This window comes from Tursiops truncatus, chromosome 10 (genome assembly GCF_011762595.2).
Source record: "Tursiops truncatus isolate mTurTru1 chromosome 10, mTurTru1.mat.Y, whole genome shotgun sequence".
Classification (NCBI taxonomy): Eukaryota; Metazoa; Chordata; class Mammalia; order Artiodactyla; family Delphinidae; genus Tursiops; species Tursiops truncatus.
In genome coordinates, this window is record NC_047043.1 from 1,472,261 (window position 1) to 1,499,893 (window position 27,633).

The 27,633-nt window shown below is 47.3% G+C and overlaps 1 protein-coding gene across 3 annotated transcripts in view; it reads right to left on the reverse strand.

The window, feature by feature from the left end:
- GMDS (GDP-mannose 4,6-dehydratase) overlaps positions 1-26,271 on the reverse strand; it is a 479,997-nt gene extending 453,726 nt beyond the window's left edge. Inside the window, exon 1 of one of the 3 annotated variants that reach the window (XM_033863760.2) lies at positions 26,005-26,265. In XM_033863760.2, the coding sequence (XP_033719651.1) occupies positions 26,005-26,106 (102 nt within the window). In that variant the 5' untranslated portion in view covers positions 26,107-26,265. Of the gene's footprint in view, positions 1-26,004 lie in introns of all 3 variants that reach the window. The other 2 variants (XM_073810235.1, XM_033863759.2) reach the window with 2 other exon arrangements.
- Between the last annotated feature and the right edge of the window lie 1,362 nt (positions 26,272-27,633).

Consider the following 27,633-nt stretch of genomic DNA (forward strand, 5'->3'; position numbering starts at 1 on the left):
GCTCACCTGACCTGCAGCTCTGTCCAAGCACAGAGCAGGACCTGACTGAACAGACGCCAAGCTCAGCTCTAGACACCCCCTCCATCACGCAGAGATCGCCACCTCTTTGGGCTCTCCATCACCGTACCTGTTAACAAGGGTCCTGCCCCCAACAGTGCGGGCCCCTGAGTCAGTGTTCACCGGGCATTGCAAAGAAAGAAGGATTTAAGATAAGGTCCGAGAAGCCCACAGCTCAACACCCAGGCTTCTTACAAAACCTCTACTCTTGAGGTTACTTCCTAACTACTCTGGTGTTAACTACCCTTTATTGTAAATGATGGCAATACTCAGTATTAGTACATGACAGGGTTTGTGTTTGTCTGTGTTATCTTAAATATCCCTAGGAGACAAAATAAGAGCACTGGTGGCCCCGTACGGGACCCAGAATTAACACACAGTGGAGGGTGGACACTGCTGAAGACTCCCTCCCGGCGGGTCCCTCAGTCAGGCTGGCTTCTGAGAGCCTCCCCTCTAGGGGTGCAGTCCCCGCACAACACGCACGTGTCCTCGGCCAAGGCCTCCTCTCCAACGGGCAGGCCCACACCCCCGTCTGCGCCTTTGCGAGCGCCGGGTGAGAACAGTAAAAACCCCGGTCAAAGCCTGAAGCATGAACCAGCGTGAACACACACACAGCCGCAGAAACGAACCTGAGGAGGACTTCCACTGCTTGTGTTCCTTAGACTTAGCATTATCAAACACACGCATTTACTAAAGCCTCTGAAAATCGGTAGGTGGTCCTAAAAAAGGACAAAGTAGGATACGTTAATTCTTAAATTAAGGGGAAAATCTATCTTGGGGCTTTCAGCACGTGACTTATCACAATGGTTAACACGAGGCTTAAGACTGAGCTGATTACGTCTGAGCAAGGCGGCCTGGGCATGCGTAGAGGGACACAGTGCTGTGTACAGCACAGGTGAAAAGGACAGTAATTGTTCATTCCACACTCCAGAGAAACAAGGAGCATCACATAAACGGAGCTACTGAAGGTTGACCAGTTTCGATTTTTTATTCTAGTTAACGAGTGTGTTTAGAATAGCTCAGAAACACACCCATCTTCCACAGGTGGCATCGTGGGAACGTGAGGCCGGGGCCAGCCCAGCTCCCCTTCACACCCAGCTCAGCTGCTGGGAGAAGGCGTGAGTAAAATACGCGCACACGGTACCAAGAGCACCTGGCCCGCACACACGAGATGCACAACACACTTCAGCTGTTGCCACACAAAACTGCCCTGGCCGGGGTCTGCTCACCACCCAGGGTCCTAACGAACCCCCAGACGTGTTTATCCATCCCTCCCAGTGCAAGTCAGCCCCGGGAGGGAGCCAAGGGTGGGTCAGGAGTGCACATGAGGGTCAGCACTGACGCCGAGACATGAGAGGACGTCAGCTGGGGGCTTCCTCCCGGCAGCGGATTTCTTACTGCGAAGAGAGAAAGAGTCAGACAGAAAGCGGCAGGGCAGGGGGTCTCCTCCTAAGCCTTGGCCTCTGGACACGGTTCCTGGAGGTGCTTCAGCCACCCCGCACCCCTCAAATCACACGGGGCTCATCACTTTTGAAGCGTGTGATGACTTCCTAACAGCAGCCTTATCTGTTTACTTGTCTATAACGTCTGCCCTCCCGCCACGATCCCAGAAGCAGAGGAAAGCTGTTCGGGGGGTGCCTGTGTAAGGTCCTTTACATGAGTTCTTAACCACTGAGGCCGAGCCTCCCTCTGGCTGCTACCCCTGTTCTTAGCCCTGGGCCAGAGCCCGGAGGACGCTCACCAAGCACTTGTTGAAGAAGTAATTACCTTATTCCCGGGGAGAATATCTGACAAGTATCTGTTTTTCAAATAACATATGATTATTTTCAACGCGTTCTGATAGCATTTTCAATGATTCTTTCTCCTATAATCCCCAAACTTGCCTTTTAAGCTTTAGATAAGACCAGGACAGTAGTGCTATCTGTCCTACATGTTTAAGTAGGGCTTATGTCCAAAGATGCTCCTTTCTGGGGACTTACCTGGTGCCGCAGCGGGTAAGACTCCACGCTCCCAATGCAGGGGGCCCAGGTTCGATCCCTGGTCAGGGAACTAGATCTCACATGCATGCTGCAACTAAAAGTTCCCATGCCACAACTAAGGAGCAGGCGAGACGCAACTAAGGAGCACACCTGCCACAACTAAGGAGCCCACCTGCCATAACCAAGACCCGGCACAACAGAATAAATAAAAAAATAAAATAAACATTAAAAGAAAAAACCCAAAGATGCTCCTTTTCAGTGAAATTTATCCCTCAAAAAAGCAGTAGGCAATTTTTTTAAACTCCCAAAGGACCTGTAAGGCAAAAAAACAATAATTTTTTTCATGTTAGTATTATTAAAATCTTCTATGCTACAGGATCAGAAAACATTAGTGAAAATGAGTCCAGAAAACTACTACACAATTCTAAATTCCCATAAATATTTATTCCACTTGGAAACAAGACTTCTAATCTGTCAGGTAAGCCAAAATGGGAATTAAAATTAAGTACTCTTGTAAGATAATACATCAGCAACTTTCCCACCACTTTTCCCAGTTCAGTCACCTAAAATTTAATTAAACTTTCAACAACTGATAATTTAACCCATCCCTTCTGAATTATAGTTCATTCAATTAAATAAATATAGTAGAACTGTGTGGAGAATTTTATAGTACCTACTTGTTTTTCATTTAGAACCTGTGTTAAATTTCTCTGTAATTCAATTGATTAAAAAGTCAACTAGATGTGATATTTTGTGATGTGATAAAGAAAAGTTACACCACCTCTGACATGAACTTTTTTTAACATCTGGATTTAATTATAAAATAGCAATACCTCAACTAACTCCTTAAGTGGCCTGAACGTTATTTTCTACTTGGGAAAGTTAGAGTTCGAGAAGGTCTTTCTCAACGGCTTAAAGGGGCAAGCACACGAACATGCTAATGATTTAGAATTTCCCAAACTTAGACAAAACACTGCTTCAGCAGGAGCATTTGCAGGACTACAATTTCGAAGAATATGTATGACAGGAAAAGAAACGAAAAAATCAAAGACACAAAATTTCAAGAACATTACAACCATTTTTAGAACATAATTTTAGTTACAGGATACTCCTCATACAGTTAAAACTTAAACACACAAATTCTCTGAAAATGGCACAATCCCGAACTCAGGTTTCTATAAAATTCCTATAAAGAGTGTAACTGCTGGAGAAAACATCCTAGGTAGGCTGTGCAGTAGAAAGGGCCTGCTTACTCTTTTTCTTTTAGTTATCTTTTTCAGTATATGAAAGCTACATTAACTTTTTGAAAAATTAGAAACACTGAGTTTACTACTTGAGAGTGACCTTAAGATAATCTTACATTTGTGTGTAGCCCGACACAGACCTCAGACTGTAGGGCACATTGTTATCTTCCTAAAAAGTAAAAAGAGCAGTTATTTTCTGAATAGGTAGTTCTGCTTTTTAAAAAAAAAAAATCACTTTAAAATTTTAAAAAGAAAAGCACCATCTTTTCCTATCATTTCTTCTGTGTGCTCTTCTCCTTTTCACTTCTCTTCTCTAGGTTACTCCCTCTCCAGGTGACATAAGAACCTCAGGGTCACAGAAGTAAAAAAAAAATACTCCCCACTATACCTTATTTCCCAGTATTTTTTAACTCACTAAAGGGAGCACAGGCTCTCCCTGCAAATATCTGTTCACAGTATGTATTAGAAATCATAAAACCCTGATGCAAAGAAAAAGTTCAACAGTAGGGAGCAAATCTCTCTCAGGAAAAAGCCACTCTAGACACCGTGACTCAAGAGCGGCTCCACTCTTCTGCACGGAGGAGCCCCCTGAGGTGCGGCCATCGGAGCGGCCCGAGGCAACCTCTGCAGCGCTGAGTCCTGATTCCCGAGGCTCCTCAATCTGTCAGGTACTAACGGGGGACCCGAGGCCCAGGAAGCTTTCTGCCTTCCATTTTCTTCATTCGTAGAACGAGAATAACAATACAGACCCACCTGTCTGGAAAAGCAGCTTTGGGAATTAAATGAGAGTCTGACGTGAACTCACTTTGAAAAGAGAGCAGATAAGATACAAATTTATTTTGTCATAAAGGTACAGGAAATAATTCTATTATTGGGGGGTGGGGGGCACAGGTAAACAACACAATGAAACCACGCAGGCCTGGAAGGGCAGAAGCACCACCAAACGAGCAGGCCTAGGGCGTAGCTGGGCGCAGTGCCACCAAGGAGGCCGTCGGAGGCCACCAGCCAGGGGCTGCGTCCCAGTGCACCCAGAGCCGCAGGAGCAGGCCCGTCCCGCGGGGACGCGGGAGGACAGGCAGCGAGGGGTTGCAGAGCCAGCCAGAGGAAGGGGTGGCAGGCCGGCTCGGGGAGATGCAGGCGGAGCCGCGGGGTGTGGGAGCTGCAGGCCCGGCTCGCAGCACGAGGCACTTGCGCCACCGCCGAGCCACCGGTGAGGGCAGCGGGACCCGCCCTCGAAGGCAGAGAAGGACAGAGCCACCACTACCCAGGGGCTTCTGGTCGAATGAAACATTCGGTACAACAACGTGGCCAACACGTATTCAGCCCCTATCACGTGCAAAGCACTGCACCAGCTGCCCGAGCAAGGGGAGCCAGGACGCTCCGGACACTGCGGACGTTCAACAAAATCAATGGTTCAGCAGCAGCAGCAGCAGAATAAACACAGTAAAGACTGTTCATTTTTTACTTAAAGACTTTCAAAATTAAAATAAACCTGCCCTTGAGCTCCTTGGAAAAATAACTGATTCCAGATTCGGAGCAGAAAAACACATGGATTGCCCTGTCCCCTTAGAGAGCAACGGAAGCCGAGACCACCAAGGCTGCACCAGAGGCTGCAGAGGCCGAATGCAAAGGCTCCCCAGGCCCCAGATGAGGCCACGGGAGCATCAGCAAGACACAGGGACTGGAATACACAGAGAATATTTAATTCCGTGAGTTCATAAAGATCCAAAAAGAAGTTGGTCATTAGAGAATGGTATGGAAGAACGCACTAAAAACTGATACAGAGAAAGAACTGATTATTTGTTTTGCCTTTCCTATATCTCAGGGTAACCAAATACTTGCAAGCTTCTCTTTTTAGAGGGATTTCAGCTAATCAGTGAAGAAGGAATTACAGAATCCAATTATCACCACTTCGCAACCGCTAATAAAATAATGGATCTTGATGATGACCCTCAATGGCTGCTGACACTACAAGAAAAACAAGACAGTACACGCCTCCTAACAGGAGTACACAAGACCAGGTGTGAGTTACTCTTGCCCTCACCCACCCCCAAACCAAGACTGAACTTGATCGAGCCTTTAACCCTAAACACCAAATCATAGGAAGTGCCAGGAATGAAAGAAAGCGCACCCCGGAATGAACCAGCCGAAGTCAAACGACGGAAACAGGACACAGAAAACAGCCCGGTATCTTCAACCAAGAGATGTGACAGAGAGACAGAGACAGACAGAGAGAGAGACACAGACAGTGAAAGACAGACACAGAGGCAGAGAGAGACAGAGACATTGAGAGAGAGAGACAGAGACAGAGGGGAGAAGGGAGAGAAGGATGGGGGGAAAAGCAACAAGGAGGCAAGAAGGGAGAGAAGGGAGGAAAGGAGGGAAGTGGTTTAAGGAGGAGATTCTAAGAGTTAAGAGACATCAGCACGGACCTTATTAGGACCCTGGGGCAAACAAACAAGTTACTAAAAACAATTATGAGACAACTGGGGACATCTGAATACCGACAAATATCTGATTATATTAATTATCATTAAGTTATTAAATACAATAATGTCAATATAGTTATTTTGTAAGAGGATCATTTACAGATAAATACTATACTAAATACGGCTGTAATAATGTGCCCAGAATTTACTGTTAAAATTTTGGGAGGGGGGGTCATGGAAAAATATAGAGCTACACCTGAAATAAATTTTGCTGCAAGCTAATAATTGTTGTATCTAAGTGGCAGGTATGTAGAGGCCCATTCTGCTATGATTTCTACTCTAGTATATCTTTGAAAATTTCCTTAATGAAAAGTTTAAATTAACAAATAAAATTGCCTTAAATCATTTTCAGGATAAGGCAGAATATAAATGAAAACATTAAGTATTGTGGATTAAATTTTTTTAAAAAGAGGAAAATATATACCACTTTAAAGGACTCATATCATGAAATAATTTTAATTTCTAATTTTATAGTATTTAAGGTTCGGAAATATGCGCCTAAGGTTAAACTCTGTGAAGTGAGTAAGCGCCAATCTCATTTTGTAATTCCTAGATTTATGATAAATTAAATGCGAACATTTTTAGAGAAGCTTGCTCTCCATTGGCTCAAGTTCATAGGAAACCGACTGTGACTTAGAGGAAGACGCACGTGCTCCAGGAGCCCCGCAGGGCTGTGTGTGTGCGCGCGCGTGTGTGAGCGTATAAGTATACATGTGCACGCACTTACTGCACTCATGCTTTTCTGCGGAGAAAGATCCAGGCTATAGTCAAAACAGTCCGTAATCCAAGATGAGTTAATAAAAAGAAAATCCCAAAGAACCCTGCCTCACTTAGACGCGCTACTGCCAGTCTTCCTACGTGGGAGCGTTGTTTCCGAGGACGAACGGGGTCACTGAGGCCAGGCGCGCCCCTCCACATGGCACTGCACACGCGTTCGCAGGGCACACCTCAACCTCCCGCCAGCAGCTGCCCCTGCCTGGCGGGACCCCACCCACTCGGTCCTCCTCAAAGAACCTGAACTCGGCCCTCCCCTAATGGGGGCCTCCTCTCACCGCGCCCCTGGGCCCAAGCCCAGCATTTACCACCTGGCACTGTGCGCAGGGGCCCACGGGGCGCCCTGCCCCGCGCACCCCGACGGGGGCCCAGGGCCAGCCCAGGGAGGTGGGCTGCGGCTGCCGCTCCCAGGCCTCAGTGGCACCTGGGGGGCAGTTCAGCGGGAGGGAGGGCCGAGCACCTGAGCCGTTTCTCTAAGCCTGGGCTGTGACACCTCGGAATCCGCTTAAAACCTCCTGCGCCTCTCGGCGCCCACCGGCACCCCGCTGCCCCCGCCCTCTGCCTCCTTCCCACCCCGCTTCCGTTCCCACCAGCCACCCTAACCCATCGCTAAGAAGACTGCCCTTCCCCCTGGGCTTCCTCTTCTCTTCTCGCTGGAGGCTTCACTCCCCCCCGCCTTACTCTCCTAAGTAAGGAGAGCTGGGGAGCTGTTACACGTGTTTTCCTGTAATACAGGCCTGCAGTATATTTTTAATATACTGTAATGTTGCTACAATACAATATTTATATAATAAAATGTAATAGCGCATGGTATATAATACAGTATTTTACTACTAGGAGAAGGTTTATATTTGTGGTTTGTTGTTTAATTTTAAAGGAGATATATAATTTCACCAACTTGCTTTTGAACTAAGTCTTTTACTGGGGTATAAGGTGGGAAAAAGGTCCCCCAACGCTTTGTTATACCCTATGTTTAAACAGTAAACATCAAACGATGCTTACAAATAAGTCATTTGTAAATGACTTATAAAGCGATGGTACCCTTGTGAGGATTAAAGATGCAAAGATCTTAGCACACAGGGCTTGGCACATGTAAGCCCTGGACATGTTTTTGCTGCTGTTCATAATCCCAGTACTACCTAGATTATAAGTAAAATGTCTCTTGATGTGAGTAGCTGAGTTCAGGGCATTTTGATACAAATAAGTGAGCTCCTTGAGGGCAAGGTGGCTCTTCCTCTTCTCTGACCTTCCCAGCCCCACCAGGACCCTGTGCACACAGCCTGTGGGAGGAACACAGCCTGCGGGGGCAACACTTGCAGGATGAACCCGAGCCGAAGCCCATCACGAAACAACAGACCTTCTTTGAAAGAAGGAAAGACAAGATGGGCTTTGCTCCAGATGATAAAAAAAAGCCAGGCAACATTTTAATCAAGTTCATTTAGGCTCTGGAAGTATTCCATCTGTGTCTGAAAGACAAACTGACTGAAAACAGATGCTCTCTGGTTGCAAAGTTGGTGAGAGAGGGCTGGCACTGCTAACAGCCAGCGTTACATGACGCGTGGCCCGTGGGTGTGCCCTGAGGTCACACCTTACCCCACAGCAGCGCCCTTCTCACTGGCACAGCAATCACCCCATCCCAAGCCTGATAAGTCATTTTCTCACTCACCCCTTTTTTAAAAACATCTGCAGAGTTGTAACAAAAACCTCAGAGAACAAGAGGAAAAGAAAGCTGAAGGGTTACAAAACATTCATCTGAATACCAAGATGCCCAGAACCCAGGCCCTGGAAATTGGGAGGTCAAAGGAAAGGGATAAAAAACCAAACGAACCCCATCCTTCTGTGCCGCAGACCAACCAAAGTCCCCTCTCCTCCCAGATACAGAGGAAAACCAAAGAATGGAAACATCCGCCCCCAAGAAGTGCGAGACAAAGGCAAAGCAGCTAGATCAGAATCTCGGGATGACCAAACGTTCGCGTTTACGCTGTTTCTCGAATTAAGAAGAGCCTGTCTCTGCCAGAAACTAAGGGACTCATTTTTGCAACATACTTTCACATCCCAGAATGGAAAGCAGGTGCTTACTCTATCCCCCTCAGAGAGCACAGGACATTAACATTACCTTAATTTTTATCCTTCCCATCTGATAACGCTTCAATAATCTTAAATATGTACGTCTGTAATTTTGGGTACTTAATATATTTTAATGTGTGTACATTTTAAAGTGTTTCAGATTATAACTGCCATACCACTTACTATAAACTATCCTACGGGCCAACAACCCTGCAATTAAGGGTTAATTATCTTCATTCGATAGATTAAGAAACCGAGGTCCCCAGAGGGGACCTGTTGCGGGTCTCAAAGTCTCAAAACCAGACCCAGAGCCTCCCAGGGGCCCCTCTAAGCTGGGTGAAGGCCCTGCCTCTACCCGGCTCTCGTTCGCGCAGCCCATCCTGGCCGGCCAGGCTGCTCTGTGTGAGTGGTGAATCATCACTAGCCCTCAGACTTTCCGGTTTGCATCCGGATCAGTGTGTTTGCTATAGACCAACACTGATGATCAATATCGCAGCAAAAAGGAAGCAGAAAAGCACCTGTAATTACACACTAAGCTAGGGATCAGAAGGGGATGATTGCAAAGCACTAACAGAGTAGAATAAGGAAATGCTTAAAGGGTGAAAGGAGAGGGGTGGATTCAGGCCAGTGCCAGCTTCCATCTGGACCAAGACCTGCAAACATCCTTAATGCCCCTTCCAGGGCTATTTAAATAAGAATCCACTACTTGCTTTCTCAACTCTCCTAAGGCACAATTACCACCCACAAAAGTCCCGCCCCTACAGCGCTGCCATTTGGGCAGGTGAACTCTGTCCCCATGATAAGCTGCTCCCACCCCAAGCCCTAAGGCCTCACCTGAAGAACTGGGGGGAAAGTGCGTGTGTGCAGGGGGAGGGGGTAGACGACTGTAAAAAAGAAAGAGATGGGGGGAAGGAGAAAACTACGAGGAAGGAGAGAGAAAATAAATAATCATGCAAGGGACCATTTCTAAAAGATGACACCCAGCCAGGCTAGCAGCCAAGATCTCCACCCTGTGCTCATCTGACTTTCCAACACTTTACCACGTCTCCATGAAACCAAGTTTCAAGAGGAGGAAATCCACTGAGAAACCCAGAGAGCCCTGCCCTCAGCCAGGTGGGACCCTCCACCGTCATCCTCCCAGGACGCGGAGCGATCCCAGGGCTCGCCCTGTTCTGCACACTCACCAACCACATGCTTGTCTTTTCTCGGACTGGCCTCGGGTGCAGAATCCTGCTTCTTGGGTAGAAATAACAGAAAACCTGTGAAGTGAGAGTCTCCTCTACAGAGAGGCCCAGGGTGCAGTCCACAAACTCTGTAAGTATACGTCAGAGCTACAGCACACCAGAGAGATCAGGACCACCACCAGCCAGATCTAAGAGTTAGATTTACATACAATAATTGTGCATAAGAATAAAAGTGCAACCAAATCCTGGCATTGCTATGTGTTATAATTAAATTGAAATATTAATAAATCAAGTTAATGAAGTGCTTTCGTAGAGTATACCATTAAAAAAAGTTAACTGAAAAACAGACCAAGAGCAACAGTCCCAAGAACAAAGGTATCAAAACCTCCCTACAGGATGAGCACTGACGGAACGTGAGTGTCTGAAATTGCAGTCTTCGACAAACATTACAGGAATTTTTCTTTAAAGTGTTTGCATTTAACATGTCAAAACTAATGAACTCTGATCCTATTTGCATTTATTCCCCTAAATTACATAATCTCACTCAAAATAGAAAACCAATACAAACAACATGTGAACCAAAATATACAAGCAGACGTCTGTGACGACTGTAACAGAGGCCAAGGAGGTGCCGCGTGGGTCATGTGATGTGATGAGGAATATTGAAGATGGAGTTTCCTCACCCTTGAAATCCAAGGTATGCTGCACAGCCTCCTACAGGCCCTCATACTCAATCCGTCCTTGCTAACTCCCACACATTCAGAAGCTTTCAGAACAATTCCAGAGCCACCGTAAGAGCCTACCCCACACTAGGCAGTAACATTTGCTGAAAGGCAGTGAAGCGAATCAGAAACAGACAAAACAGTAAAAATTAATAATAATAATAATGCTGCCGATGATTGGTTCTGACTGGTATAATTATGGTGGTGGGTTTTTTTCCCCTAATACTTTATACCTTCTTAAACTTTCTAATTTTTCTATAGTAAGCCTGTATCACGACTTTTAAAAGTTGGGAAAGTGTTAAGGAAAAGAATAGCTTCATCTTCAAGTCACTACCGCAATCTGCTTTAATGGGCGGTTCTCTGCTCAAGCTCGCTCTTGAATCACTGGGATCATTTCTACAAACAGCCAAATGTAAGTCCCACCCGAAGCCCAGCAAACTGAATACGGAAGAGCCAAGACTTTTTCAAGCTCCCCACGTGACTCTACGTGCCACCAACGTCGAGAGCTGCTCACGCTTTATAGACAGTTCCTACTTCAGCCTGAAATCAAAGGTCAAAACACCAAAAAGAAAAACAGAGTATTCTTTTAGAATGAGCCCCAAATCTAGAGAAATCACTGATTCCAGTGAGAATGTCAGTAATTCCTAGAGAGTGAGCAGGAGAAAAGAAACCTCAGCAGGAACTGCCGAGATGCGTGCAGTGAGTGAGGTGACAGGTGAAACCCAGTGCAGCTGAAGGACTGGGTGGACTGAAGGACTGGGTGAACAGGCCAGGGCTGTTTCCTTGGGATTCTAGAATAAAGGGCAGTTCTGCACAGGTGCACCTCGGGTCGCAGGGGTGTCTGGATCTCAGTGGCCACGCCAGCAAGTGAGGACAAGGTGGGGCCAGATCCCTCGGGGCTCAGCCACATGCACGGCTGCCCAGAGATCACCTACAGCTCCCCAAGCACAGGCTCGCACACCTGTTCCCACCTGCCCGGTTCTGGTGCCCACGCCATCTGTCCTACAGGGAAAGCCAGGCACCAGCCCACGAGCCCCTCTGCTCCCCAACTCGGGGCCCAGGCCACCTGGAGACTCCTCTGAAGAGCCTGGCAAGTGGCGAATTCCCCAAGTCCTTCCCAAGCCCAAGCGACGGTGGACGTCATCCACAATGGTCAACATCCTCCTCAAGTCCAGTTTCCATTATACCAGCTGGAAACTCCAAGCTAGGAAAGCAAAGGGAGGCGTCCAAATCCTCACTCCATACGTGTATTCACCCCTGTTCCGGAAAGCATATTTAAAGAGAAGAAAATCAGCCCATACAGGAGAAGTGGCCTGTGTGGTTCAAAAAGCCCAGCAGGAATGTCAGGTTTCCTGGACCCGACCCTAAGCCTCTACTAAGCGCAGTGCCCCATACAGAGGGTCTTCTAAGACCTCCAGCTGGGCTCCCAATCAATGGCCTTGTCTCCACGAAACAATTCCTTCTAAAACACACCCTTGTTTTTAGGAATTAAACCCAAAATTCCTATAATACCTGTCTGGCAATAGTAAAAACTTTTGGTTATGCTTAAATAGCTTAAAATCTATATGCTCAAACATTAGTAAAGATTAAAAGACAACTCAATGGAAAGAAAATACTGTATAAGCTGAAATAATCCAAAACTTCCTAAATTAGTCAAAATAGCAAAATGGATGAGGGGGTGAAATGAAAAACCACTACAGTCCACAAAACAGCTGAAAGAAAAAAAAAACAACAATAGAAACAGTTCAGTATTTGTTCTAACTTCTATGTCTCCTTTCCGAGGTTGATATTTAAATGCAGAAAAGCAAAACTCTCCGAAAAATCCATTGTCTTTATCACCTCTCCTCAAAAACAACCCCCCCCCCAAAATCTTCCTATTTTACCCTTGAGAAATTCACTTAATACCCGCTGCCCACATACCCGGGGGGTTGACCAACCTCACAAAACCAGGTCAAAACCACTCAGAAGCTCCCCAAACTTGATTTCAGTTTCAGGTTCCCAAGTTAAACTTGAAACAACACAGCAGTAATTTGCATATTCCTTCCAAGCACACTCAAAGGACAGCCCCAGGACCAGAGCTGTCAGGATGAACTGGGATCCTGGCTCTACGGGCTGCTGCTGGTCTTCTCTGGGAGGTGGGAGTCTGCCCAGAGCACCAAAGAACATGGCAAAAAATGAAATCTCAAACCACCAGCTCAGTAATGCTCACCAGGCACCTTTCATGGGGCTCAGTATTTGGTGGGCACAGTATTCTACGGACAGTAACTCCACACTCTTTCCGACGCCCCTGGTTTCCAGTGTTCAGCCTGCTCTAGGGCATATAGTCATGGGAGGTATCTTACCCTGGGGTCCAGAAAACATGGTCACCGCAGGCCAGGAGACTTACATTTGAGTCCTGAGAATCAGACAAGTGAATAACTTTTTTTTAATAAAACAATTTTCAATGGTGTCCCAAACGTAGTCAATAGACCAAGGCCGATCCGTGACACATTGTAACCCATTCCTTTACAAAATGAGAAAAATGGACACACTAAGTAGGCCGCACAGCCACGAGCGTGTAATGTGGCGACGGCTCTTCATTCTGACGACACACCCTTGTTACATTTTGGTGGTACTGGTAGCAGATAGGAATTTGCTACTCTGAAGGCTCTTACTTTCAAGATAAAAGCTTGGCCACCGTGTATGATTCTCGAGTTTTTAACAGTCTGTGAAATCTGGGACCTGCTGATCTTCAGGACTCCTCCTCGCTCATCCCCCTAGACCCAAAACAGGGCCCGGCAAGAGCATCTTCTCCTCATTCCCAGCGGAATTCCGAAACATCAAACCGCAACACTGCTTCTCAGCACTTCTCACTGTGAAAGGCACTTACACCACGGGAATCGAATCACAACAGCCCCACTGGCTGTCCTGCTCGTGTACACTCTCGTGTGGATGACCACAGCATGCATTTACACTGCTCAAGCGGCTTGGACACTCTCTGAGCCGTTTCTGCACGTGCTATGCAAGGTCAGGGCTCAGACCCGTCACCCACTGCTGCAGAACCCTGTTACCACACACTCGGCAGCTTCAATCTCCCCACACTGACTAGCACACATTTTCTATGCATCTGGAGCCTGGCGTGCTTAGCCAGGTCATCTCTAGGTTACAAGCCAGGTGTCAAGTCTCATCCAACGCCTGAGTGGATCTAAGGGTTCACTCCATTTGTCGACGGAATTCAATCACGGTGGCTCTAGGACCAAAGGCCTTACCGTCCTGCTGGCTGTCACCCAGAGACCACCCTAGCTCCTAGGTGCCATCCACAGTTCCCTGCCAACAAGGCCACTTGCCTCCTCAAAGCCAACAACGGAGGAGTCTGTGGAGTTTTTATTTTTTTGTATTTTTGGTGTTGACTTGCAATATTATATTAGTTTCAGGTGTCCAACATAGTAATTTGATATTTTTACAGATTATACTCTAGACAAAGTTATTATAAAGTACTGGCTATATTCCCTGTGCTATACATTACATCCTTGTAACTTATTAATTTTATACCTAGTAGTCTGTACCTCTTAACCTCCTTCACCTATTCTGCCCCTACCCCCACCCCTCTCCCCTCTGATCACCACTAATCTGTTCTCCGTATCTGTGAGTCTGTCTCTGCTGTTTTCACTTACATGTGGAATCTAAAAAATAAGCAAACAAACAATTAAAACAGGAGAACTCTGTATTTATATAACAATAATGATGGTGATGATAGAACAGCTTTTTTATTAGGAACAAATTGGCATAAATTCAATTGGCTATTAAAGTGCCTACCACAGAGCTCGGTGTTAAATAAATATTTGTTGAAATGATCCATTAATGCTCCTCATTAGATGAGGTTCCTTGAAAACAGGGACAATGGGTGTTCTCCATAATACCAAAGGAAGGAATATATTGCTTACCAGCAGAAGGCATGCAAAAATATTTGCAGGATAACTTAAAATGTGCAAAGAATTCCAAGATGAAGGAAATGAATGAGGGCTGGAATGTGAAGGAAACTAGAATCTGAAGACAAATACATGTGAACAGGCCAAAGCAAGAGAGAATTCCCAGTAAGTGCAAAATGGGAACAAGCATATCATCTGCCTACCAGTCTCTCTTTGCTGCTGTAACAAATTTCCATAAATGTAACAAATGACCATAAACCACAGTGGCTTAAAACAGCCCCCGTTCCCTACCTCCCAATTCAGCAGATCGAAGTCTGAAATCTGCCTTGTCAGTCAGCCTCCGTTGCTTTCTGGAGGCTCCAGGGAGGATCCCATGGCCTCTCCCAGCTTTCGGAAACCACCCGTGCCGCTTGGCTGTGGCCCCTTCTGTCTACAAAGCCAGCCCTGGCCGGCTGAACCTTCCTCACAAGGCTGGCTTTTCTGACACCTCTGTCTCCCTCCTCCCCACTGAAGGACCTCCACGATGCCAGATCCCACAGGTAAGCCAGGATCATCTCTCATCTCAAGATCCTGATTTTAACCACATCTGCAAAGTCCCTTTTGCCACGAGAGGTAACACAGTCACAGGTTCCAGGGACGAGGATGTGGACACCTTGGGGTGGGAGCGTTACTCTGCCTGCATAGGCTGTTTATGAAACAGTAAAGAAAAACACCAGCCTGGAGTAAAACACTGGTGAGGGAATGCAGAAGAAAGCTAAATTGAATTAACCCTAGCAGACTGTGAGATCTGGAAGAAGGAACAAAAGCTCGGCATTACTGTGCTGACAGCCGCCAGCGCCGAGACTCAGGTCACTGCATCACTCTGGGTGCTGGTCATCCCTAAAATGAAACAACCCCTGCCCTGCCTGCATCCCAGAATACCATGTAGAACAATGGAAATGCTTTGAGAACTACAAATTAATACACAAATGTAAGATATTATGGCTAATATCACAGTGAAGCAAAGTCACACATCAGCAGTGTGGGATCGTAAACCACACTGCTTCATCCCAAAAGCCCTTTGATCTTGTTGAGCAGAGTCCTGAGGCTTGACTTACCTAGAAAAAAGCATTCCTTGAGTGCAAAAATCAGACTCTGCTTAACAAAATATTCACGTTGCTAGAATATATTCTTGCAATAACATCAAAACTCATAAAAATCTAAGATAATAAATATAAAGAAAGAAAGAAAGCGGGGAGAATTGAAGTATAACTGAAGTAACCTGGTTAACGTCAATCATGAAACTAAAGGGGAAAATGTTAGTTTTAATACCAGGAGGCAGGTACCACAGCACATTCCGGGCGGCGGGCAAGCAGAGCAGAATACAGGGCTTCCCCATCCACAGCTGCGTCCAGGCCTAGACGGGACACTGTGTGGCCGGGATCTCTCACCTGCATTTCAAGCTGACATTTTAAATGGCTTACAGGTTATTAGACTTGAATGTCATGCTCTCACCTCACGCTCAAGAGGAACAGAACTGAATTCACTCCCTTCCCCAGAGCACTGCTGTTCCTTCCCAGGGACAGCATTTCTGGCCATGGTGATACCAGCCAGCCAGCCCAGCCAGCCTCCAAAATCAAAACAACCTCGGGATCTCCAACTCTTCCCTTCCTCCCCAGCCAGCCCCGTACCTAACTTATCACAAAGTCCCGTCGTCCCTTTGATTCTCTTTCCTTCTCCACAACCAATGTCGTCTGCATCTACATCCTTATAATCTACCAGGTCTTCCTGGCTCTCCTACTCAAATTCACTCTGTGCGCCTGCACCACGCTGCCCTCTCCTCTCACTCTCCCCCATGCTGGGGAACGTACCACACATAAGTCATGTATTATACGTGATAAATATAAGCACCAGAATTTCATAAGCAGCGTGTGTCAGGCACCACACTAGGCATTATTAAAATCATCCTATCTAATCTGCACATCACCTTGTGATGTGGGTATAATTAACTGCATTTTAAAGAAAAGGGAATTAGGGTTCAAGATTATTAAGTAACTCCCGGAAGGACGTTTTTTAAACCAGGATTTGGGCCCAGGTTGCAGACTCACCCGAGGCTGGGCTCCACTCATGCCGCTGTTTATTTAATCAAACCCACACCCCTCAACCTGCTCTTCCAAGCCTCCCGGGACTTGCACGTCTGGACTTTGAATATACTATTTGCCATACTCCGTCCCCACGCCGCCCTCTGCAGGGAGCCCAGGCCCTCGCCGCCCTCCTCTCCCAATCTGACCATGCTTTGAGGCCAGCCCACGGAGCCTCCCAACTGCACTAGTCCCCACCACCCTCCTTTCCCTGCTACTAGCTGCAAAGCCACTCCTCCTTACACTGACGGCCACAGGCGCACCCTTACCTCAGCACCTACACGTCTGCTTCCTTCCCTACCTACTCTGAGTCCTGTACCATGTCTTACACTCTGCACTTTACACGCTGGGGATACTACAGGGAACAAAACATTTAAAAGTATATGCTGGTTCAAATAATTGTACACCTAATATTCTAGTACAAAACAAAATTATCTGATTTTAACCTCTTATGTCTCTGTCTACAATACTGACTCAAAAATTAGTTATCAAACCCTAAAACAAATATCAATTGTCTGGCTGACACTAACTCACCATTAGTTACTATATTGGGAGTATTCTGTTAAACTCAAATTTGATCAGCCAAAAAGAAAAATTTGACCTGCCCCCTACGTTATGTCATCACACAATGACAGTTCATAAATGCTTCCTCACTTGGTCTATGATTCCCGGTGCATACATAAATATATCTGATCAAATAACTGGCAAGGTCTCCAAAAGGAATAAATGTTAAAGGCTGGAAATACAGCTTTTGAGATAGAAAAGTGAGAATGAAAATAGGAACATCCTTCACGAAATACGAGACTATGAGGATTTCTACATCAAAAAGAAGAAAAAAGGAGCATACAGGGGATCCTTCAGCAGCTCAGCTTCCTACAGAAAGGCCTCACGGCTAACCCTTTTAATACAATGGCATTCATAACCAGAAACTTCCAAGCTAAGTGATGCTCAGTAAATCTGCTGAATTAATGATACTATGCATCATTTTTATTTAAGGGAAGATCTCCTTGTGATTCAGTGACTCTCTTATTATTAACATAGCAATTAGTATGCTGTAAAATTACCTGTCAAATTACTTGTCCCCCCGGACTATCAGCTCCTCGAGAACAACATCATATCCATCTTGCTGGTGGCTATGTGCCTAGCACCTAACTCAACCCAGAATAAATCTCAGCAGATATTTACTGAATGAATAGACCCTCCACTATTAAACACTAAGCTCAAAATACAGATTCTTATATTTTTTAATATTTCAATCCAAAAAATAAATAACAGGAATTTTAAATCCTTCCTCACCAAAACACCACTTCATTTGGTAAAACTTACCCGGGCAGACAGCTCAGAATTCCTGCTTTAACCTTATAAATTCTAGCAAAATACAACTCATATGTGAATTTCTTCCCAGTTTACACACTTAATTATAAATTCACTACAGTTAACAGTCACTGGTTTTACTTTTTTTTTAATTCTCCTATTGGCCTTAGCTTTGAAACTGATATTAAATGACTGCACTGCTTAAATACAAGACTTTTTTGCACACAATAAGCGATAATGAGTGTTCAATCCTAAAGTTATAGCACGCTCTACTCTGAACAGACTTTAGAGATCGCCAGGTGATCCCTTCGTATTATGGATTAAGAAAAAATTAAGGCTATACAATTAACTGGTGTTAAAACCCGGCCTCTGATTCTCAGGTCCACGCTCTTTCCTCAGTTAATCAATTAATTATGTGTAATGTAAAGACATAAAAAAAAGTTTCACCGCATAACAGTCTTTGACCAAAGCAGGACAGGACTGAAGACATCCTTCTCATTCCCAGTTATGCCAAACCTTTCCTCCTGGACCGCAAATCACAGTAAGGAGGATTAGAGTCCAGTCCATTGCCCACAATCCTCTCACACGGGAAGATAAGACCGGCCCCCAGATCTGCTTTGCACTGTAAGACACACCAGACGTCAAATCTGTTTATAGCCTGTGGCTGATTCCAAATCCCAGGGAACTTTCCGCCCTAGGCGATAGATGCCCCCCACGGAGCAAGGCTGACTTTGGTGCCCTCCACATTCAATGTCCTTTCCCTGTATTGGAGTACTCTCACTATCTGGTTAGCTCTGTGAAGAGAGGTCCATTCTAGTCATGGGGCAAACGCCCTATTCCATGGCAGACTTCTTTTCTATTCGGTAGGAATAACTCTTCCAACCTGGCAGCAAAGGTAAATACCCTGCCCAAATCGATGCAGCTCCTAAGTAGCTAAGCAGTAACTGAAACCCACACTGGCCAAGAAATCCAACTCCTCTTCCACTTGTCCCAAGACAGAGTTCCAGCATTTAGGGAGTTCACAAGATAAGTCATCAACGAATTAATTAACGGTGTGACCTAAATGACAGCAAAGAAAATAAAATAAGAGGCATATAACGTAGTGATAAATACAGCCTTATTTTACTACTATAATCCATATCTTTCCACAACTGCAAAAACAAACAAAAAAAACTCTTGAATATGCTTTATTTTTCAAATTTGACACACCATCTATTTACCTCTCCTTAGAATTTATTTGTTAATTCTAGCAATAAATTTGATAGAAAATAAAATTACTGGGATTTACATTTCACCTCTGACTTTGCAAACAAGGACGGGAGTGACCTTTGGGCTACCTGTTTAACCTCTGCGTTCCTCAGGGGTGACAAGAAAACCGCCTCAAAGGAGGGCTCCCTTGCTCCAGAAAGGAAACAGGTGTAAAGCCCGCTAAGCGGTGCCTGGCACAGAGTGAATGCTCAACACACCTTAATTACTGTCATCCACCCACCATCACTGCTATCATCACCACCCAGAACATGAGTGTCACAGGAGGCTCATTTTTGTCTGTTCTGTTCACTGTCCACTGTCGTATCCCCAGTGCCTGACACATCGTTGGCACTCAAACATCCGTCGACCGAATTAATCATGAGCACTAGTACTTCTATCACTAAGTACAGGACGATCTGCCCCCAAATGTAATTGCCTCCAAGAGAAAAGATTAATTAAGCAAAAAACAACAACAAAAAAAAAACACCAAATTGCTACTGGAAATTTTGGGGATATGAAATAGAGAACCACCCCTCAGCCCGAATGCAAGGCTTACTGAAAGAGAGGAGAGAGGAGGGTCCTCTCAAGTCAGGGAAGCATCTCTTCAGATTAAACTACCACCTGGAGAAAAGGCAAGTCCAAAGTATCCGTTAAGGGCACTCTGCAGGCCAAAAGATGTTCCAGCTTACATGACGGCGTCCAAGAGTCTAGAACAGGAGACTTCTTAGTCTCCTCAGGAATCTGGGCCTTGACAGCAAGGACAAAGCCCACTCTGCAGAGAGGAAAGAAGCACAGCAAGTGAACCCGGAGCTGTAACTCCAGTCCACATGCAGGTGGAGAAGGGCCCTCGCCCGCCTCCCTCCACCACCCGGAGACCTGGCTGTCCCTGTGCACGTTGGGCCGCGGGCAAGCTCTGCCGCCACAGGCTCCAACCAGACCGCCCTCACCCAAGCTGCAGCCCTGGCCCGCTTCTGAGGGCCCACGAAGTGGCTGCTGGCTCTTGACCCTCCACCGGGAGGTCTGTGGGCAGGGAAGCCACTCTGCTCCCCCATCTCCATTTCTTACCGTAAAACCCTCAGAGAACTGGGAAGAAGCCACCAGGGGTCTTCAGCAGGCTTCAGAGAACAGCCCTCCACCCCCCTTCCCCCCCTCACCCCAGACTTCTCCTAGACACACAGGCTAGTAATGTTAATATGACCTAAACAGCATGGTAAAGCACTAATCAAAAAGCAGCCTTTAAAAACAACCTGCTTCTCAAGAGCAGTGAACTTGTACAGTTTGTCAACAATCTGGCCAACAGAGCTAGTCTGACTTGACACAGGAGAGAAGGTCCTGAGAAAAGACTGGTGCAAGAGGTTCTCAGGCAAGTCTGAAGTTCTCCAAATCTCAGTTTCCTTGCTCGGTATAGGGAGAACAGTAAAAATACCTACCACCCACAGTTAAATGAGATAATTTATATAAAATGCTGGGCACACTGCCTGGCCCACAGCAAGCATTCTATCAATGTCAGCAAATTTTTTCTGTGCCCTCCCCCCAGATAATTATCTACCAAGTGTCCAGAATCCTGGTTAAAGGCAAACATTTTGCCTCACTCCTTAAGCCTGATTCTTTACATGGAATCATAGCCAAATAATCCCAGTTTAGTGAAAACCTCTAGCAAAAGTTGAGGAAAGGCTGCTTCAAAGGACAGGCAAGTTGAGAACTCCACACCTCAGAGAAAGCCGTTCAAGATCACAAGGACAATTAGCAGTTCTTCTAGTTCATCTCAGCGATCAGGTGGTAACTAATAAAACTCCCCTCGATTTCAGCCCTGGAGTCCCAAAGCCCCACATGGAGACAGAAGCACGGGGCTTTCGCGAGTAACGGGGAGACAGGCCATGCTCAAGAAGTCTGCAGGCTCCGGAGGCAACTCTAGCTCGGGACAGCATACGCCTCCAACGAAGTGAGTGTCCGAGTTCTCTAAGGAATGGCCGAACGTGAACCACCTTCTCTACTCCCTGTATTTTATTAATTTTCCTTCGTAAATTAAATACTAAAGACTCCTATTTAATTGCCTCTCAATCTTTTCGAACTGCAAATATTTTGTCAAAATAAGATGTTAAATGTTATAAAACAACATAAAGTCACCTTTTCCTTAAATACTGAAATAGATTTGATTGCTTTCCAGGTGTAATTTATTATTATTCAACTTTACAGAACACCATGCTCCACATTTCACTACCATAGACTCCTTCACCCCAATTTTTCTGGCTCAAAGCAGCCCCTCTGCCGTTGTCCGTGAAGGACAGTGTTGATCAGTCCTAGCCCCCGTGCTAACCGGCTGTGTGACCTGGGGAATCACACCTTCTCAGCCTCCCCTCCTCCTCCACACGATGATGGTTATTTAACTCCAGTACGAAGATCTCAACGCACACGACAACGGAATATTTTTTTTAATTCAATGGTTAACATGAGTACAAAAACGGTAGGAAATCTATCATACAAAACTGGATATGTTACTTTTTTTCCCTGAAATGGGTATTTTCTAAATCCTTTAAATCTGAAGTTACAACAGATCATTTTATCTCCTAAATTGCAACTATGTTGGGTATATACTGTCCAATTCCCGCACGGTCCCCTGAAATGCCTTGCTTCTACCCAACCAACAACAACTGCATTCTACAGACTTCTACATTTCTACAGACTTCTACAACTTCCAGGCAACTTTTCTGCAAGATAATAAACATCAGCAAGTAAAGACTTAATTATGAAATATTTTGAGTACCTAACCTTTACCAGTTATGCTAGATATAGGGGATAAGTGATTAAGACACTCGTTTCCTAAACCCAAGGAGTCACAATCCTGTAAAGACAGAGCACTGTGCCATCACTCCCATCCCTCTCCCAGGCAGACATCACTAATCTATCATGGGCCTCTCCCTTGAACTGGACACGGCTTTGGCTCCGAGAGTCCATGTAGCCATTACCAATGGCTATTTTAGTAGACTTCATCACATTTCACTAAATCTCCATCTACACAAATGATGATTCTGATGCCGATACTAGAATGCAGAAATTTGCGGGACACCAAATATGGATTAGAAAGTAAAACCAGAAGAAGTAATATCCCCGTCATCTATTATGATCCCATTGAAGCATTATTTAAAAGGGATAAGGAAAACTGTGGAAAGAATGGTACTTCCTGCCAATTCTCAATTACCATTTTCCAGCATCTTAAATTAATTCTTAAATGAAGAAGATAAAGCCTGTGAGAGCCACCTAAGTCTAGGGAATCTGGGTATCTGTTTTAAACATGCTCTCTTTAAAGGCTATGGTCGTCTGATGGCAGCCAGAACATGCTCAAAAGAAAATAATTAAATTAGTGAAAATAAAAAATAAGGCCATAAAAATAAAATTCTGAAACTAAATATTACGGCTTAAATAATCTGCCTGACAGCTCAAAGGGTCCATCTCTTTCCTCTACGCAAGACTTGGTAAAAATGTGTTGTCTGCCAACAGCAGACAAGTCAACTCCTCTTGACCAGGACTAACTTTCCAACCATTTAAAGATAAACGCTTTGCCTTCCATGTGTCATGGCGCAGAACTCTGGACTTGGTGTTTGCTTAGATGTCCGACCACATCTAAAGTGCTTCCTAAGGAAAACCTAGGCTACTTGCAGGTGTGGAGGACCTCAACGTGTCAGTTCTTCCATATTTAAAACACCAATATTAATTTCGTACCAAGGACACCTGACAAGGTAATCTACAGTTCCAACTTGCCTATGCTCCTGGCAGAGACTAGCCTGACATAACAGATATCAGAAAGGGAAAAACCCACAAACGCTGACCATTCAGTTCTCTGAAGTCTCCACCTACCGAAAAATGTGCTCCCACAGTCCGTCGGGGTAACAAGAGCGTCCTGAGGAGATGACTCTATGGAGCTCATTGTGCATCATGTTGCTGTGTCCCCCTGAGAGTTCAGTACTAGCAAAGTTCCACGTGCCCACCCACTCTGCCTCGACGGTCAGGAAGCTCAAAGCTGAATTTCATGCCCACCTGGCAGCCGTCCTCAGTGCTGGGGACACTACCTCCATCTTTCTACAGCCTTCACTGCAGACTCCTATTTTTTTCATTCTTCTTAGGATGGTCCAACGCTGTGTTTTTTTATTGAAGCCACCTCAGAATCTTTTTGGAAATAAGCAAGGGGTACAAAATGTAATAAATTCTCTTTCCTCCCATTATTACTATGTTTGGTCCTCATGACCCCCCAAACTCTCCCCTCTCTACACTCCTGTACACGCTGTTCTCCCCAAACACAGCCCCTGCTACTGCCAGCATTCAGTGAGGTTGGATGAACCAGGCATGTGGCCCCTAACGTATTTGTAAAGTACGGACTTTGACATGTGCATTAAGTCCCTCAAAAACTGTGAGATCCTGGAGGGCAGAGAGTACAGCTTACGTAGGCTCTGGCTCCCAGCAGCCACAAAGCAAGCCTTGCACCCTGCAGACACACAGTAGAGACAAGTTCTGTTCATGGGAAGAGTAAGTCAACATTTTGGAAGCCCACTAGGTGAAGCCACACGGGAGGTAGTAAGCTCAAAAGAAGGTTTCTACCCTAAAGGAGTTAACAAACCAAAGAACTAAGCTATGTAAACTACCTATGTAGCCAACATGGATTGCACATCTGTAAATACAAAGAATTGAAAATACAAAGCCTGGAATGATTGCATTTGGCTGAGGCTTTCAGCTAAGTTAAAAGGAGTGAGACTTGTGAGGGCATTCAGGCACAAAATAACGACCCCACGGAGGTACAAGGCAGCAATATTCAGGGACCAGCAATAACATCTCCCTGGTGTAGCAAAGAGCAAGCATAATTAGACCATGAGGTGAGGCCTGGGGATGGCTGGTGGAGGGCCTTGAAGCGGCAATGCAGAGCGCAGCCTGGTTTTCTTCGAGGTGATTTAATAAGGTAAAAAAACTCCGGGAATGATTCACAACTACTGTCAGGAAGAGACAGGAGGAAGAAAGCTGGAGTGACTGCTGGCAGTGAGCGCTAGAGATGCAAAGCAGACAGACACCCTGGCCACCTGCACGCACTCTCAAGGGCGAACGTGGGACAACCCATGCAAGAGCCCATCTCAGCACAAAGGCCACGACAGCCCTAAGGGCCAGAGCAGCGGTTTCAACCTCACCTTGAATCTGAGACCTCTTCTTAGAGTAAAACAATCCCTCTCTCTCCCCTACTCCCTGTCTCTGTCTCTGTCTCTGTCTCTGTCTCTCTCTCTCTCTCTCTCACACACACACAGGGCTGTAACTTAACGTGGGTGGCTTACCACAGAGGCAGTATAGCAAAATGGCTTAGAGCAACTCTTGGGTTCAGATCTCAGCCCTGACACTCATGAGGTGTGCGCCCTCAGGGAACATACTTAACCTTACTTACTAAGCCAGGTGTAAAATAGGGACAAAAACTGTACCTGTCTCTTACATAGGAATATATAAAATGTTCAGCAGAGTGAGTAGCTCAACAAGCTCTCACCCAACACGACTAAGAAACTGGACAGCAGGTATGGCTCTCCAGACCCTTTGCATTAACCTCACAGCACTCCGAGACCCACGGCGGGAGTCACTGTCCTGGGAGATAAATGCGAAGCAGAGCAGTAAACTCCACCAGCAGGGATTTACGTGGCAACCAGAGTTCAGCACTGTGCCAGGGACTGCAGAAGCCAGCACAACACCCAACAGATGAGGGGACAATGCACAGGGTGGGGTTGGAGGGAAGTGGGAGATACTGGTGCAGAGGTTAGAAGGAGCCTGACCCTCAAGCAGGGGTTTTAAGGTGGAAATGAAGTGGGGAGCCAGAGCTGTCTGGCCAGGGAGTAGCTCAGGAAGACGGCCTGGAGGAGGCCACTCAGCACCTACCCGACCACTGCACTCCGGCTCTAAATAAGGCTTCCCTTCTAACCTGCATGTTTTCACGCTGCTGCCACTTCCGTAGGCATAAGCCATACCAACAGAGTTACACGAACAGCTTAACTAATTTCTCCATAATATTGAAAGTATGCAGGCCCTTGACTGACTTTGAGGGTTCTCTTACTCAGCCTCAGATCCCTGTCCCTCCCCGCCACCCCTCCCACCAGTTTTCAAACCGGGGTTTACTGTAATTACCTTAAACACAGCACGATGCATGAGTAACTAGGAAGTAATCAGGTATCCAGCAGTTACAACTGTCTAACGCCCTTTGACTGTACGCCTAGGCAGTTTCTACCTCTTTTCTCCTGCCAGAGAGTCTGACAGCAGTGTGAATCCCAACTGGACACTTCCTAGCGCTTTGACCGCGGGCTTCGGTTTCCCCATCTGTGAAGTGGAGAACATAAGAGCACCGCCTCAAAAAGCAGCTGGGAAAACTAAATGAGGTCCTATCAGCCAAGTGACGGCGCGTAATAAGCACAGCCTGCGTGCGCATCAGGTCACCTTTATTCACCCCATCACTTCCTGAGCACCGGGTGTCGGCATCGCCACCGCCCGGGGGGGACCCGAGAGGCCCGGCCCCGGCGCCTCCCGCCGCTCGTGGGCCGGGCTCCGGACACTCCTGAGGGTCTGCGGCAGGGAGGGGACCCGGCCCGAGCCCGGACCAGCCTGCCCCACGTCCAGGTGCGGCCGCGGTCTTGGAAGTTCCTGCGAGGTGGGCTTTTAACGTGTAAGAAAACACAAAACAGGAAAACATTTCCTGGTCTGTGACTGCACAGCACCGCTCCCTCTTACTTCCTCCGCGACCTGGGACCCGGGCGAGGGGATCGGGCAGCAAGGGAGCCCCGCACGCGGGCACTGGCCTCCCCGCGGCCCGAGCTCCCGGCGCCCCCGCGGCCGTCCCACCGGCGCCCCGAGCGCACACGTGCCCGCGGCCCCTGCCCCCGCTCACCTGGCCCGTGATGCCCGTGATGAGCGCCACCTTCCTGGGCTTGCCAGTCTCGCCGTCCCCGGAGCCGCGGGCGCTGGGGCAGCGCGCCGCTGCCTGAGCCATGTCCGCGCGCGCTGAAGAGAGGCGCCGACCGACGGGGGTGTGCCGCAGGAGCCTCCTCGCCGGCTACAAGGACCAGCCCCGCGCCGCCCGCCGCCGCACTCTGACAGGGCCGCCTGGGAGGCCGGCGGGGCGGGCCGGGGGCGGGGCGGCCGGACTGTGGCCTGGCGGGCGCAGCGTCAGCCACATCACCGCGCGACGCACCGCCGCGCCGGCGGCAGGCCCCGCCCTCCCCGCCGACAGCCTCCCAGCCAGAGCAGGCCCCGCCCACTGCCGGCCGCGCTCGAGCCAGGCGGGGCGGGGCTTGTAGGCGGTGCCTGCGCCTGAAGGGCGGGGCGTCGGGCGCGCCTGCGCGGGCTTATCCAGCTCCTCAGGAGAGGATGGGATGACGGGTCTTTGCTCCAGGCATGCTGCTTGCAAGGGCTAGCAGTGGACGGGGCGGGCCGTCGGCGGCCTGACTTCACCATCTCACGCTGCACGTCCTCCCCTCCACCCTCCTGAATCTCCCAGGAATGGTCACACTATCCGAGGATGCTGGGAAGAAGTAGGGGCAGACCTTTCCCTTAGGAGAAAGCCCTGAATCCCGTCCGAATCTAGGGGTCACGGCCCCTGGGTCATCGGCTTTGATAAGTAATTCCTGGAAACCTGCTGCAATGCCCTTTGAGGAATCTGGTTCTCTGTTTCCTGAAGGGCACTAGCGTTACGAGGCCCCTGAATGGGGTCACGGATAGGGGCAATGACCGGCCTCACGCCTAACCTGCTTTCTGGATCTTCTCGCGTTTTTCTGAGGCTTGGAACCAGGCACGAGATTCCAAGTAACTCGATTCAAAATGCTGTAGTCAGAGGACTGGCAGAGCAAGACGAAAGTTTCTGACCCCAACCATGTGCAGCAGAAGGAAATGTTGAAAAGACTGCACAGGTCAGTAAACCTGGACATGCCGAATTTCAAAAAGTAATTCAGATGCAAGGTGGCGTCCTAGCTTGACGTCTGTCGAATTTGGCTTCCGTGTGGCAGCTGCACATAGGTCAGGGAGAGGAGAGGAGCTGACTCAGACGCTGGCAGGGTAGCAGGTGTGTGTACCTAAGCATTGGCCGGAACCAGGGAGGAGAGAGGAACTTCCTTGTCCCCACTGCTCTGCTTCTCTGCACTGTACATATTCCTCTCCCCAACAGATCAGCACAGACCAGCACTTGAAATGACAAACTGAGTGACTAGGAGGTGCCCAACCTAACCTGCAAGACCCTTACGGACTTGGGACTTCCCTGGCGGTCCAGCGGTCAAGACTCCGCGGTTCCACTGCAGGCGGGGGCGCGGGTTCGATCCCTGGTCGGGGAACTAGGATCCCGCATGCTGGCAGGGCCCATACAAAAAATGGGGGTGGGCGTGGGGGGAAAGACCCTTACACCCTTCAAATCCCAAAATAGAAGAGCTCAGGATTTCATTAAAAATCTCTCTGTCCCCTGAGCATGTCAGCAATATGCCTTAACTTTATGGATAGACTTGTCTCTGGATTCACTTGCCTCTCCCCT